We start from the raw sequence: 15501 nt of genomic DNA on the forward strand, positions 1-15501 counted from the left end.
ATATAATGTATCTGAAATCTTCCAGTATCTCCAGGCCTCTTTCACATATACAACCTTCTTTCATGATTCTTGAACCAAGTATCAGCTATGATTAAGGTATGCTGTGTGCAAAATACTACCAGGTGGCTTCCTCTTTCATTCCTTACCCCCATTCCATATTCACCTACTACTTGGCCTTCTCTTTCTGTCCCTACTATTGAATTCCAGTCACTCAGGACTATTAATCTTTCGTCTCCCTTTACTATCTGAATAATTTTATCTCATCATACATTTCATCAGTCTCTTCGTCATCTGTAGAGCTGGTTGGCATACAAACTTGTACTACTGTGGTAGGTGTGGTATTTGTGTCTATCTTGGCTACAAAAATGCGTTCACTATGTCGTTCTTAGTAGCTTACCCACACTCCTATCTTTTTTATTCATTATTAAACCTACTCCTGCATTACCCTTATTTGATTTTGTATTTATAACCCTGTATTCACCTGACCAGAAGTCTTGTTCCTCCTGTGACCGAGCTTCACAAATTCCCACTATATCTAACTTTAACCGATTCATTTCCCTTTTTAAATTTTCTAACCTACCTGCCCGATTAAGGGATCTGACATTCCATGCTCCAGTCCATAGAACGTCATTTTTCTTTCTCCTGATAACAATGTCCTCCTGAGTAGTCCCTGACTGGAGACCTGAGTAGGGGACTGTTTTACCTCTTGAATACTTTACCCAACAGGTTGCCATAATCTTTTTAACCATACAGAAAAGCTGCATGCCCTGGGGGAAAAATTACAGCTGTAATTTCCCCTTGGTTTCAGCCATTTGCAGTTCCAGCAAGGCTGTTTTGGTTAATGTTACAAGGCCAGATCAGTCAATCAACCAGACTGTTGCCCCTGCAGCTACTGAAAAGGCTGCTGTCCCTCTTCAGGAACTACACATTTGTCTGGCCTCTCAAAAGAAACCCCTCCGTAGTGCTTGCACCTATGGTACAGCTATCTGTATTGCTGAGGCTCACAAGCCTCCCCACCAACAGCAAGGTCCATGGTTCATGGGGTGGGGGATGTCCAAGTGAAATTATGGAAACTAAAACGGTCTTCCACATTCAGTTCCCATTTGTAGCAAGTGTTACCCACTAGATTTCTGTGGTATGGTTTTCCTCACCACAGACAACTGTATGCAAACCAGCAAATAGATTTCATACAAATACTTATCCGATTTTATTACCCATTACCAACCAACCAACTACTATACAAACTCTCCATCAAAATAATATTGTTCTTTTAAAACCAATTACGAAATTCTTTGATAAATGCAACCTGATTCTGTAAAACTATGAAATGCGCTTGAGAGATGTTTATGACCTTCAGGTCGCAAGTCATAATAAATAAAAAAGAATGAACAATGATGTCATTCATTTTGTTTGTGTGAAGCTTTGAGAATTAATATTGCAGCAGCACATATTACAGTTTCCTCATCTCTAGGCATGTCATGGCACACAATGCGAAAACAATACAACAAATAGCATTGCAGACGATGTGAATACACAGGGAAACGTTTGCTGTCAGACAGAAATAGAGACAAGGAAGAAAGTTGGAAACATGCAAAACACTATAGGAAGTAATGTTTCCAACAGAAACATATTTCTAGTGGCAGTGTGGACACCACTTCACACTGCTTTTTGCAGTGTGATGTCACTAATGGGCTTTCGACTATCAACTTTTGTGAGCACTCGCGAACAACCCCTGTGTGAACTTCAGTTATTCATTTCCTCTGTAGCGTGTGTGATGCATGACTGCAGTATGCTATTTCAAAGCAACAGTGCATTGAAAGTACCATATCACAAATACATCACACACCTGTTATTAAATGACAGTTAATAAAGCGTCAACAATGTAGGTCTAAAAGAGATTTTATGATAACTAATGCACAGTACAAAATTCAGATGAATAAGCTACAGCGTAATGGTTAATGTTGTGGTTAGCTGAGTTAGACATTATAGCTTTGCATCTCACTTCTTACCAATACTTTTTTCAACTTAGTGTTGTTGTCGCGTTTGTTATGACCATGATACAATCTGTTATGTAATATTCGATGCTGTTTATCATTTCTGTGTGATTGGAGAATGAAGTATGAAATAAATATTCGCCTGTTTATTTCCGACTGTGTGGTGATTTCTGAGGGTGTGGTTACTCAAAAACTCAAGATGACAGCTTACATTCATGTGAGTCAAATGCGCAGCAGTAAAATTCATGTTGTTCCTCATCACAAATACTTCGCTCTTTATTTCTGAATATGTGATGATTTCAGAGTGTGTAGTTAGGCTGGAACCTAAGAGGACAGCTTAAATTGCTGCATGTAAGATGGTAATCAATAACATTCATATTCTTCCTTGCCACAAATATTTCGTACGTTGCGGAACCACAAACGTTCCCCATAGAGTTCTTGCTACAACGGAGATTCTCCTGTCACCAACACATCCATAAACATCAAATTGACGCTACACCGATCGACAAATTGATAGCCTCATTCCTGGTCGCCTTCACAGTGCCACCACGTCACAAGTACGTCAGTTCCTGGAAAAAGTAGTGTGAAACATACTCTACCCATCATTGTGCGGTGAACCTAAACGTTAAAAGTTGTGTTGGCAACACCGATTGTGGATTTGTCAGCATTTCCTCTCTCCCTTCTCTGCAATGGCCTAAAATAATCCTTTAACTCCATCACCTATGTTGCAAACTGTTTGTCTTTTGTGCCACTTGCAACTCGTTGATTCACATCAAATGTCTATAGGAAGAAAATCGGATGGAGTCAAGCGAGATTTCGAGTAAGAACATAGAATCAAGTAAACTTTACTGGAAAGGAACGTAAAAACAGGGAATTTTTATCAATGGTATTATGGTTATTCATAGGGGCTACAAATTTACGCTGTAGAATTGTGAAAAATGTGCAATTGGAGAATGTAAAGTTGAAGTTCCACTGTATACCTCATTTAAATTATATCTATTACTCTGTACACATCCCATTTATTTACTTTACCCTAACTTGAGGAGAAAAAAGGGATTAACATTTAAATTATACTTGATTAAAGAAAAAATAACTTTAAGGTAAGTAAGTAGATTTTCAGCCAAACACTGCAAATTTTTTTCTAGAGGACAGTAGTGTCATGATTTTTAGGTTATCTTCAGAGAGATTGTTCCATTGATCTCTCAACACTTCACCATTGTTAGAGAATAGCCATTCACTGTCTATGTTGAAATATAACTACATCCCAAACAGTGTAAAGGAAGTTGTACAGTGTACATACAATTTCACAATAGATTCACAATAAATGTTCAAACATGTCCTCACTGAGTTTCATGCATTTAGCTGCACTTGTTTGAACAGACTTTGTTGTTTGTTTCACAGGGTTGTTCTTAATTTTGTCTATTGCATTCATAATGCCAGCAAGTAATGCCTCATGCGTATTGACTTTGACCTCATAGACTGTCTTTCATCCACCCTCATACACAAAAACCCTTTGGTGTTAAATTGGAGTTGCATGTGGGTTTGCTTCAGACCATACGTGCTCGACATAATCTTTTATACTGTCTTGAGTAAAATGTGCCTGATCAGTAAATAAAATGTATTTTGTTACTGCTGATTAGTATTTAACCAGTTGCACAATTCCAAGCGAAGGACAGGATCTCCCGGATGTAAATGATGCACTTTGTGTTTATAAGGGTGCAGATTATTGTACTTCAGTGTACGTCATACTTTAGATTGTAAAATGCCTCGTCGTTGACAGGTACTTTGTGTACTGGTGTCAGGGCTACATTGAACAGCATCCATGATATCATCATCTTAACGTATTGAGTGCTCATACTGATTATGAATGCTAGGTAGAGAACCTGTCTTCTGTAACAATTGAAATACTCCACTAATGGTTCATGCATTTGGAATTGTCAGAGCTGGATAACGTATGCAATATTCGTTAACTGCAGCCGTAGCATTACCATCACATTTGCCATAAATTAAACACCATTCCAGGGTATTCCTCTGTCGTAAATTTGAAAGGCATCCGTGTTTCATAAATAATTCACAAACTAAAACAGTTAACATGTGGTTTCACTTAAATACACTATTGTTATTATGTTCTTTCAATGAACAATACAGAAAACTGACTCGTTTTTAGATTAGGAAATGGCTGAAGCAACTCGCTAACAGTTGCCAGCAATGATATAAAAGTTTCTACGTTCGTAATGGAAAGTAAACAAATTTACTTGTATAATAGTCTTTGCTTCTTGATGATGAATAATAATAAAATAAATGGAAATCGTGCTTTACTTTAACCTCGTATAGTTTTGCTGTGGCTTCATATTAGTGAAGTTGCTGAATTTAGGGCAAAATCTTTTGTTAGATGTAATTCTGTTACGAAACACTTGCGGACCTTTGTTCATCTGAACTTTTTTCTTTAGTTCTACTTGTAGAATAACATAGTAAAATATTTGTATATCTTCGTGAATCACCCTGTATAAAAAGAATACTGAATGTAAATAAAGCAAGCCTACATGTACTCAGTGTTATTTTTCAATAAAAGTTTTGATTAGTATTTTTTCACTGTATAACACCTTTCATTCATCAAGCTTGATGATGAAGTGACTATTTTATTGATATTTGTCCTAGTTACTGTGGTACTTGGATATTTAGTAACCCTTTCCATAAAATTCGAAGGGCTTGCAGTGGAAGGTGTGGTTGCAATCTTCACTCTTCATTCATTACTGCGTACAAAACGTGGCCAACATATTGAATTTGTTTTTAAACCTGAAATGGAAACCATATTTCGGTAGTATGTAGGTAATTGAAGTACTTAGTGCATATGTGCTGCCTGTTTGTGCAATGCACAAGTAGCGTGCAGCTAAACAATGTTAGCTGCTTCAGTTATGAGTAGTTAGTGGAATTTCTCAAAATGTGTCATCTTATTTTAGTGTGCATTTACTGCAAGAAGAAAGCTAAGGAGACATTGCACTCAAAAGCTGAAACACATTCCATCCTTAAGACAGGGCTTTACGACACTTATAATCATTTATTGAAAGCCAACAAAGTTCTGTGAATTCTTCAGGTTAAATAGCTTCCAATTAAAATATGTCTTACGTCCGGAAAAGACCACCTACTAGGGTTTAATCAAATAGATATTTGTATCCAATAACACGTGTATTGTATTTCTAGAGTCCCCAAAATTGCACAAGCACATTGCATCAAGTTTGCTATGTCAAGAATCTGTGTAGGCCTAATTGCAACAAAAAATTTCGTCTTTTTCTCCACTTAAACAAGTTATCAGCGCAGTGGTCTCTTGTGTCAGTGGTCTTGTCGGGTAATACCTTTTCCTGCTTACTGCTCTATTAAATCATTTCTTTGCCCTATTGAAGGCACGATTCTCTCCCTCATTGGTTTTACATGTGAAACATTACCAATATATAAAAACAAACAATTATTAGTTGCCCAATTCTTAAAATAAGTTTATACTGTACTAGAGCAAAATATATTACTTTATTAGATGTTAAGTTTTAACTTTTGGCAGCATGAAGGTCAAACTATGTTAATTTTACCGTTAACAGTTTTCTGCTCACAGTCAGTGAATTTGTTTGTCCTCTGTTGAAAATTTTAGTTTTCCTGTGCAGTGGAATGTTGGCCTTAGAAAGTGGTGCCACAGTCCTTGGGAGCAGGTATCAAGTTACTTTTTCTTTTTTGCAGCCTCAGTGCTCTTCATTAGCAAAGTGAACTGCTTCATTTTGTTCCTGTTATGCTTTTCACTCCACAGGTGTTTCAGAATAGTGTCGGTATGCTCCCATAAAATCATGATGTTGCAGTGTGTGTGTGTGTGTGTGTGTGTGTGTGTGTGTGTGTGTGTGTGGGGGGGGGGGGGGGGGGTTATTATCAGGAGCATATAACCTTTTAGTTTTTAAAATTCCATACCCTCTTACCAATCATCACAGGCTTCGATGTTTTCAGTAATGAATTACATTAGCACATGTGTTTGCAATCGAGTTTTTGATACAATGAATAGACAGAATTTGTCCTCAGTCTCAATTGCACAAGACGTTTGGAGAAAATATTAATGTCTGTGTGTAACAGCTACATCACCAAAAAAGTTTAGTGGTATGAATTGCGACGGAAAGGAATACATAGTTCCATAGATTTTTTTCTCTGGATGCTGAAACCTGTACTACTACTTTGGAGAAAATATCCAAACAGCTACGGTAGTATTAAATATTTTCAAGTTAGTAAGCAGCGCAAGCTGATCTTATACTTACCGATACACAGTTTGTCGTGCTTTTACCCATACGACGAGTGCTGAAATGTTTTGTTTACTGTAGGTTTAAATTGTAATGCATATTTGTGTGTTAAATAATGGTATGTTTGTTGACGAAATACGCATTAATAATAATGAAGCACAGCATTCAAGTGCTATTGTGCACAATACTATTTCATTGCCAAAGCGGGCAAAAATGAAACACCTGGACTCATTTAACACAGGAAATTAACCATTACTTTAACCTATTGACTGCCATACACCTGGTGAAGGTTATGTCACGGCCAGCCCAGAGACATGCCGCTTGGCTAATTTTGGCATCTTATATCAGTTACACCGACATCAAGACGTTTATTACGTAGCAACAAGAGACAAAATCCATTCTTTAATAACTGTGATTCTGGTGTTGGTACTTGTTTTAAACTAAATTTACCTGTCCCTATTAATGGTTAATGTGCTACACCACACTAGTGTGTTAAATAATGCTCTCACTACTATGGAGGAAAGGCATCTTGAATTCCTCAGGGATAAATGTTGCATTGGAGAAAACTGAACCTGGTATTAAACAGTAAAATCCAGAAACCTGCATTTTAAGTCTGATGGAGTTAAGCGGGAAGGCAGAGTATAATCACACTTCCTCTTTCATGCTTTTGCATTACAACTGAACATAAGTGAAACCAAGTGAAAACTAATACAATAAACAAAAATGACTTTCATCTTTGTACCTTTCATCAACATTTCTTTCTCACAATCTCAAATTAAGCTATAGTAGCAAAGGAAGTACAGCTTTATGATCTACTAGAACATATTGTGTATTCGGTCAGTTCTGTAAGCTACTGAAAAGATTCTGGGTCCAAGGGTGAGGGCATAAATGTGATTTTATCTCACTATTGGATATACCTCATTCTTGCAGTATTAATATCCCCTATTCATGTTTCATACATATGTCTGTACTGATAAACGTGCAGTGCTTTAATCCATGAGTGCCCATTGCATAGTTAGAGCAGAATAAAGTATTAGAAGGTATGCTGAGTTGAAAAGGAGGCCTTCACTGCAGTGGTGTTGTGTAATACCAGACACTGAATATGTTTGCCAAAAGATGAGATTGTAGTGTTTGCAGTTGTACAAGTGGAGCTAATGGCCTTGCAGCAATTTAATCATTTCTGGAGAGTTGTTTCCACAGTCTGCTGCGTGGTGGATTCCTCCCCATCAGCACAAAGAGCAGTTATTCAATTTCTTCAAACACACAGAAGAGGAGCATGCTTCACAAATTTATTGCAAGACGTAAAAGGCGTATGGAGAACAGTTGTCTCACACAGGGTACAATGTTCCAGTGGTGTCAATATTATGAGGTGGGATGTCTAAGCATAAAGGACATCTCAGGTGTCCATTATCTCTACCAGTGCCCAGATTTTAGCTGTGGAGGAGCTCATATGAATGAACTGTTAGACACCACATGCAGCTTTGCTGTTTAATTGTCAATAAGGAAGGGAACTGTGCATCTCATAATCCATGTGCAAAGTTTCTGCACAGTGGGCATCTTTCGGAGATTCAGAAGATGGCAAGAATGGGTGTTTGCCTGACCTATCTGTTGAGATATGTGGAGCAAGGAACTTATTTATTCCTCCAATTATAGGATGTGATGAATATAGTGCCACCACTTTGACTTTGCCTCCAAGGATGTGGACTGGCTGCATCCCTGCAGCTCTAGTCCAAAAACAGCCCACTCTGTTCCAAAGACCAGAAAAGTATTACTTACTTTCATTTTCGATGAAGAAAGACCTCTACTTATTGTTTGGCTAACGTGGAATTCAACAGTAAATGCTGAACAGTATTGCAACATTCAAACAGGCCATCAAGAAAAAGTGCAGGTGGCAAACTTTCGAATGGGTTAGTGCTTCTCCAGGACAATGCTAGGCCACGTGCAACCAAGACCCTCGGTCTCCTTCAAAAATTTTGATGGGAGTTCCTGTAATATTCTCCTTAATGTGTTAACTTGTAATATACAATAAAAATTACTGATGTAGACCTTATACATACAAGCTTTCATCACTCTTTGCTTTCCAGTCATTAAAATGAGATTTTACCCATGTACTATTAGCATCTCCTGGCAAGTGAAAATACTTGAGAGCCTTTTTCACATTTTGTTGGTTAGTTTAATGAGGAAGTTTGTTAAAATAGTGTAACAGTGTTACCTATGAATACTGAGTACTGATGACTTATCTAGGAAAGCTGTTTCTCTCATTGGCTGAGAAAACTCTAAAGAGTGTGCGTGCGTGCGCCTTTTTAAAAATAAACTGAGCTAGGTGGCACACTGAACTTGCATTCAGAAGGACAACAATTCAAATCCTTTTCCAGCCATCCAGCTTCAGATTTTCTGCAATTGCTCTCAATCGCTCCAGGCGAATGCTATGATGGTTCCTTTGTAAAAGGCACAGCAAATTTCCTGCCCACATCCTTCCATAATCAGATTTTGTGCTCTGTTTCTATTGACCATGCTGTTGATGGAGTGTGAAACTGTAACAAAGAAATTCTTATCATGAGAACAATTTACAGAAACCAAAATAGAAAGATGTAAAGCTCCTTCTTTCCTTTCTGATGAACGTAAAACTACTAAGAAAAGATGGTTACTTTTTTAGTGAAATGACTAGGAAGTTCAACAATAAATAACATAAATATTACAGATCTCTATTTAATAAGCTATAACACTTCTGTCAATGATTTGTTTATGGAAAAAATGACACTGTGGTGTGGTTTTTAGCATATTGAAATGTAGGTTCCCTGTAATTAATTTGGTAGCTACACATAGAGCACTGTGCTGTTCTAACAAATATTTGGGTTTTGAACATCTTTCCTTTACAATATTTTGCCATGGAAGGAATAAAGGTAAAAACTCGCTTAAATCATTGGTAGGTACACACACGAGAATGGGAACATTACTTACTTCCAGATGAATCCCGCAGTGTTGTCGAGTACAAATGTGTACGCACAAAATTCCATCAAGAGTTTTCCATTATAATATTTTATATAGATTTGATGAACAAGATAGTCTTAGGCCCAGTACCGGAGTTGGAGCTACAGTGGGAAAATAGTTAATTATGTGTGCCCATAGAGTTAATTGAACTCTGGTCTGTTCAGTGCAATTTGCAAAACCTTGTGAGCTTTTAAATGTAGAACAATGCAACAAATCAGAGCAAATATTGTGGTTTTGTGGTGGTCAATACTGGTGGTATCTCAGTGGGCACTCAAGGCTCTTTTTCATGCTGTTTCTACCTCATTCTTAGGATCTGGAATGAACTTGCTGGCATTTCATATTATTCTTGTCAGTGTGGGCTCTCATTCTCTGGTACTTACTGGGCCCATGTTGAAATGAGCTGAGAGAGAACTCGCGTCTATGAAATATACCAACAAGTTCTATCTCCCTGGAAACAAAGTGCATAGTACAAGAAACATGATAGGGTGCCTTTAATTTATGCATTCTCCTGGGCATGTGTATTGCTCCAATGTAATTTGTATCTGCAAAAGAATTAGTCTATGTGCATTCCAGTATTACCTTCCCAACTAATTACTGGTAGTAAGAGGTGACTGTTTCATTTACAGCTACATATGTGCTCCACAAGCCACTGTATGGAGCATGGTAGAGATTACGTTGTACCTCTACTAGGCATTTCCTAAGTATAACACCACACACTTTTCAAAGGAACCTTGTATTACTACAGGTATTAAAGTGTCTTCAGAAAGAAAAGAAAACTATATGAGACAGCAAGAACTAGTAAAGATCCAGAAGTTGTTTTACACTGTAAAAATTATTGTAACATACTGAGAAAAATTGTAAAGAAATCAAGAAATATGTATGTTAGGGAAGAAATTAACAACTCCGGCAATAAAATCAAATCAATATGGAATGTTGTTAGAAGGGAGACATGAAAAGTAACCATTGGGGTAGGTAGTATTACTGTTAAAGAGAATGAGACCATCCTAACCAAAAGTACACAAGTAGCTAATGTATTCAAAAGAAAAAGCTAGGCAGTACATGGAAGTCTGTTAATCAGATTAAGTTTCACCTGACAACCTCTTGTGAAATAAGTAAAATTAAGTCTCTGAAAAATAAATGTTCTGTTGGAGTAGATGACATCTCTAATAAGATAGTAAATCAATGTGGAGCAATTACAGCTGATGTTCTGAGTCACATACGTAATGCATCACTAACTCAAGGTATTCTCCCAGACATGTTAAAATATGCCATTGTCAGGCTTCTTTACAAAAAGGGGGACACCACAGATGTCAATAATTATCGGCCAGTATCCTTGCTTACAGCATTCTCAAAAATCTTTGAGAAACTAATGTACTCAAGACTGGTTAGCCATCTCAACAGTAATGGGATACTTGGTAAATCACAGTTCTGGTTTCAAAAATGCTGTTCCACTGGGACAGCAATATAAAATTTCACTGTCCACATAATAGCCTTTAAATAGTAAAATGTTACCAATAGGAATTTTCTGTGACTTGTCCAAAGCATTTGGTTGTGTGAACCACGACATTGTTACAGAAATTACAATTCTATGGTATAAATGGAATAGCATATGAATGGTTTAAGTAATACCTACAGAACAGGAAGCAAAACGTTTCCTTATATGAGTCAAGTTATTTAAATAAGTTTGCCACTTCATCTAACTGGGGTGAAATTGCATTAGGTGTTCCACGGGGTTCAATCATGGGTCCCCTTCCATTCTTGAAATATATGTGAACGACATCCCTTCCTATCTGAAACAGGAAGCTGAACTGACCCTGGTTGCTGATGATAAAATCATCATTATTAATCCAGTAAAAGAAAGTCCAGTTGAAAATGATAAAAATAAGGTGTTTGGAATAGTCATTAATTGGTTTTCTGAAAATGGGCTCGCTCTAAACTTTGAAAAAAACACACACAGTACATCCAATTTTCTGCTGCAAACAGTACAGTTCCTTCAATAAATATCACATCATCATCAGTTGTCAGTAGACAGGGTAGAGCATACTAAGTTTTTGGGTGTGCGTATAGGTGAGAATCTTAATTGGAAAATTCATATTTTGGATCTCCTAAAGCGACTACGTTCAGCAACTTTTGCGATCAGAATAATTACCAATTTTGAGAATGTAGAAATTAGTAAGCTAACATACTTTGCATACTTTAACTCTCTGATGTCATACGGGATAATATTTTGGGGTAACTCAGCATTTAGACAAAAAGTATTCACTGCTCAAAAGAAAGTGGTTGGAATAATGTGTGGGGTTCATAGTCTCACATCTTGTAGGCATCTATTTAAAAGATTGGGAATTCTTACAACAGCCTCACAAACATCTACTCACTAACGAAGTTTGTTCTCAGCAACATGGACCAGTTTAAAAACTACAGTGACATTCATGATTATAATACCAGAAAAAAGAAAGACTTACACTATCCTTTGCTCAACCTATCTTTGGCACAAAAAGGGGTAAAATATGCTCCTTTAAAAACTTTCGACAAATTGCCAGCTGAAATAAGGTGTCTGACAGACAGCAGTAATAGCTTCAAAAATAAGTTGAAATAATATCTCCTTGACAACTCCTTCTATACCATAGATGAATTCTTGAATGCAAATAAATAAATCTATAAATAGAGTATATGCATTTCGTGCCATTCAAGGGAATGGGGTAAATAATAGAAATATTAATCTGTAACTCGGTGTATTGTAAAATTACGGTTACTTCATCAGGAAAGAGGGAAGGAGAGGGAAAGACGAAAGGATGTGGGTTTTAAGGGAGAGGGTAAGGAGTCATTCCAATCCCGGGAGCGGAAAGACTTACCTTAGGCCTTTCGTCTTTCCCTCTCCTTCCCTTTTTCCTGATGAAGCAACCGTGGGTTGCAAAAGCTTGAAATTTGTGTGTGTGTTTATGTTTTTTATTGTGTCTATCTACCAGCACTTTCTCGTTTGGTAAGTCACAGCATCTTTGTTTTTTAATATATTTTTCCTATGTGGAATGTTTCTTTCTAAAAAATTTTGTTTCATACGAGCATTTCCTGTGCATTTGGCACGTTCCACATCATAATGGCTATTGTACCGTGCAATTGATCAATGGAACATGCAACCAACTAACAGACTTAATACAATGACTGCCACAAATGTGCCAGTGCACATTTTATTGCTTCACTAACCCCTTAATACCTGAATAAATTTCTTCGTAGAAGGAGGGAAAAAAATAAAATAAAAAAAAAAAAGTCGCCTAAAAGTACCTGAAACACTCAGGACATGGCAGCACATGTCAGAAGCGTTGGTAGCTTTGTATAGAATCTGCACTGTAGAATCTGCACCTACTGCCACTGTCACTCGAAACAGTTAACCATACCCTTATTAAAGTCACACTGGTATGATGCAAATTCGTGGAGAAGGGGGAGGGCGGGAGGGGAGCGAGAAAGAGAGAGAGAGAGAGAGAGAGAGAGAGAGAGAGAGAGAGAGAGAGACTGACCGACCGTCTGTCCATCTGACCGACCAGCTAGGAATGATAGTGACAATGCGAACGATTGTGTTAATAAAGGTAATGGCAAGAGAGTGCAAGAAATCTACAGCAATTAGAACTTTTTGGAGCCACAACTGTGACGAGGCCTAAACTGATACCACCTCTTCAACCCCAATGTTCATTCACGATATGCCAAGTGAGGTGGCACAGTTGTTAGCACACTGGACTCGATTTCGGGAGGATGATGGTTGAACCCTGCATCCGGCGATCCTGATTTAGGTTTTGTGTGATTTCCCTAAATCGCTTCAGGTAAATGCCGGGATTGTTCCTGTGAAAGGGCATGGCCGACTTCCTTCCCCCATTCTTACCTAGTCCGATGGGACCAATGACATTGCTATTTGGTCCCCTCCCCCAAATCAACCAACCAATCATTTACAATATATGTTTAATTCACAAGGCTTATGTCACTCCGACTGTGTTACGAACATGCTATCTGAAGATAAACTGTACTTAACAGGGTGGAGCTTGTGGCTGCCGGTAGGTACACGGTGTCGGGCATTATGAAATGGCATGAGACAATATTTTACTGTAAAAGGGAAAAAAAATTAGAGTACTGGGCACCAGTGCAGCAGATTCTTTAGTTTTCAAGAATATTAATTTATGTACATTCTAGAGTTGTCAGATGTTTCAGAACTTTGCATTGAACTTACACTAAGAATTCGCTAATATGACATTATTTTGAGCTACATTTCTACCAGTAGCGTGATGGATGAGGTAGAAGACAATGCAAACAGCGATATGAATATGAAATTGCAAACAAAATTTGCCAAAAATAAAAGATTATATGTATGATATTCTGGCATTTTATTCGGCATAAAGTGCATTCAAGAGCCCATTCATTTGCTTATAAAAACGTTGAGTTTAAAGAAAACTACAAATAAAATTACATCAATACTGCAGTCTAAGAATATACATATACATTGTGAAAAGGACTGAAATTGTGACAAAGAAATTGTGGACATTTATGTTTTCACTAAATATTAAAATTCCTTTAGAAAAGGCACTGCCTGTGATCCTTTCCTTGATATTTTCAGACCTCAACAAAATATTTGTCAGAAAGGCATTACATCTTTAAAAACTGGAAATAAAACTAAAGCCCTACACACTGACATTGCAGTGTGCGCCATAAAGTTAACTGTAGTAATTAAGTGGTCATGCTCTCAAAAATTGATGCTTTCCATCATAAATTTATTTAAAACTAAAAATTTCCCTTTGCTGTGTCACTTTATTTATTTTGTTTGAATCTGCCGAAATTAATGTAATTGAATTTCAATAATATATGCGTTATATTGTTCTTATTATGCAGTTTTTTTATCAGTTTTTGTAAAAATGGTTATTTAAGTACAAGGAAATTTCTGAACTGGGTTTTATTCACTTGCTGTGATAACAGGTAGATTTGTGGTGTACTTTTCAGATTTCCCACCAGGTATTATAGCTTCCACACACACAGCATCCTAAAAACATAAATAGTGTTTGATATTAATGATATGTGAATGATTTTTGTAATAAATATGCATAACAATTTCATTTTATTGTACAGCTGGACAATAAAGAAGTCATGCTGAACAAACGCACCATTGAGAAAGAGAAAGTGAAGCAGAAATACAGCAGTAAAATGATGGCCGAAACTGAGAAGATGTCAAAGGAGATGCAGCAGCAATTGAAACTTCAGAAGGCTGAACTCAAGGTAGATAACGTAAACTACCAGCAGCATTTATATCTACTTTTTGTTTGCATGTTTGATTTGATCTTTAATAATGATATTAAATGAAGTAAAAAAGGAAAAGGGCTAAATAAGCTAAAAACACACTTTCATGTGGAAGCGTTTATTTCCTGGCTTTACCATGAGTCAGTTACTTGGATTGTCCAGCCTCTTAATATATGTATATGAAATCTCTGTTGGCTTTCATCCATGGTTCACAGGATACCATGCGAGAAGTTAAATTATCATAAACGTAACAAATGAACCAATATCAAAAACTTACACACTACAAAACATACAAAAGACAAAGGATAAAAACACTGATATTATGCGAACTCTAAATTGTGGCAGTTATAGGTGAGGAGTGTTTTGAACTATGGTTGCGTCAGATACTGGTAGAGGTCAGGCCTGAACCACCACTGCCAACCGCAGAAAACAACTGTGCTGTAGCTGCTATCAGGTGCTGTGTGTGCTCCAATTTGCTTCATGTGGTGGATTGCTTCTTTTCTTTTCTTATTTTGAAATGAGTGGAGAGACTAATCCTGAAGTATAATGGGATTTTAATAAGACTCTCACAAGAAAAGGAATCAACAATCCCTATGATTGTTATGTCAGTTCTGCTTTTGTGGGAGCACAGAACGTGGATGCAAGGTGCAGCCTGCCAAGAAGGAAGTGGGACTTATCCCCCCACACCGCTTGTCTTCCCTCGGACAGTCCAAGTTTTTTCACTTGTTTGCAGCTGCAGCAAACTGCCGTGATATACTGTCTGCATAATAGTTGACAACACTACACATTGTAAACAAACATGTTCGGTACATACTGAAAAATGGAAGTGAAGTGTTGAGATAATTGTGGTTGAAAGTACGCCAGAAACTAGCCATCTGGAGCGTGTAGACTGAATAAATACATCTACAGTATTATACACATGGATTAACATCAGAAATTGTAAGTAACTTCAGACAATAACTTAACTTCACGAAACT

At 37.2% G+C, this 15501-nt stretch overlaps 1 protein-coding gene across 1 annotated transcript in view; it reads left to right on the forward strand.

Annotated features, from left to right (window-relative positions):
* Window positions 1-15501, forward strand: part of LOC124621526 (kinesin-like protein KIF23) — a 143144-nt gene that overhangs the window by 79985 nt on the left and 47658 nt on the right. Inside the window, exon 12 of the mRNA XM_047147147.1 lies at window positions 14357-14503. Within this exon, the coding sequence (XP_047003103.1) occupies window positions 14357-14503 (147 nt within the window). The remainder of the gene's footprint in view (window positions 1-14356; window positions 14504-15501) is intronic.

Source organism: Schistocerca americana, chromosome 1 (assembly GCF_021461395.2).
Source record: "Schistocerca americana isolate TAMUIC-IGC-003095 chromosome 1, iqSchAmer2.1, whole genome shotgun sequence".
In the NCBI taxonomy this organism is placed as follows: Eukaryota; Metazoa; Arthropoda; class Insecta; order Orthoptera; family Acrididae; genus Schistocerca; species Schistocerca americana.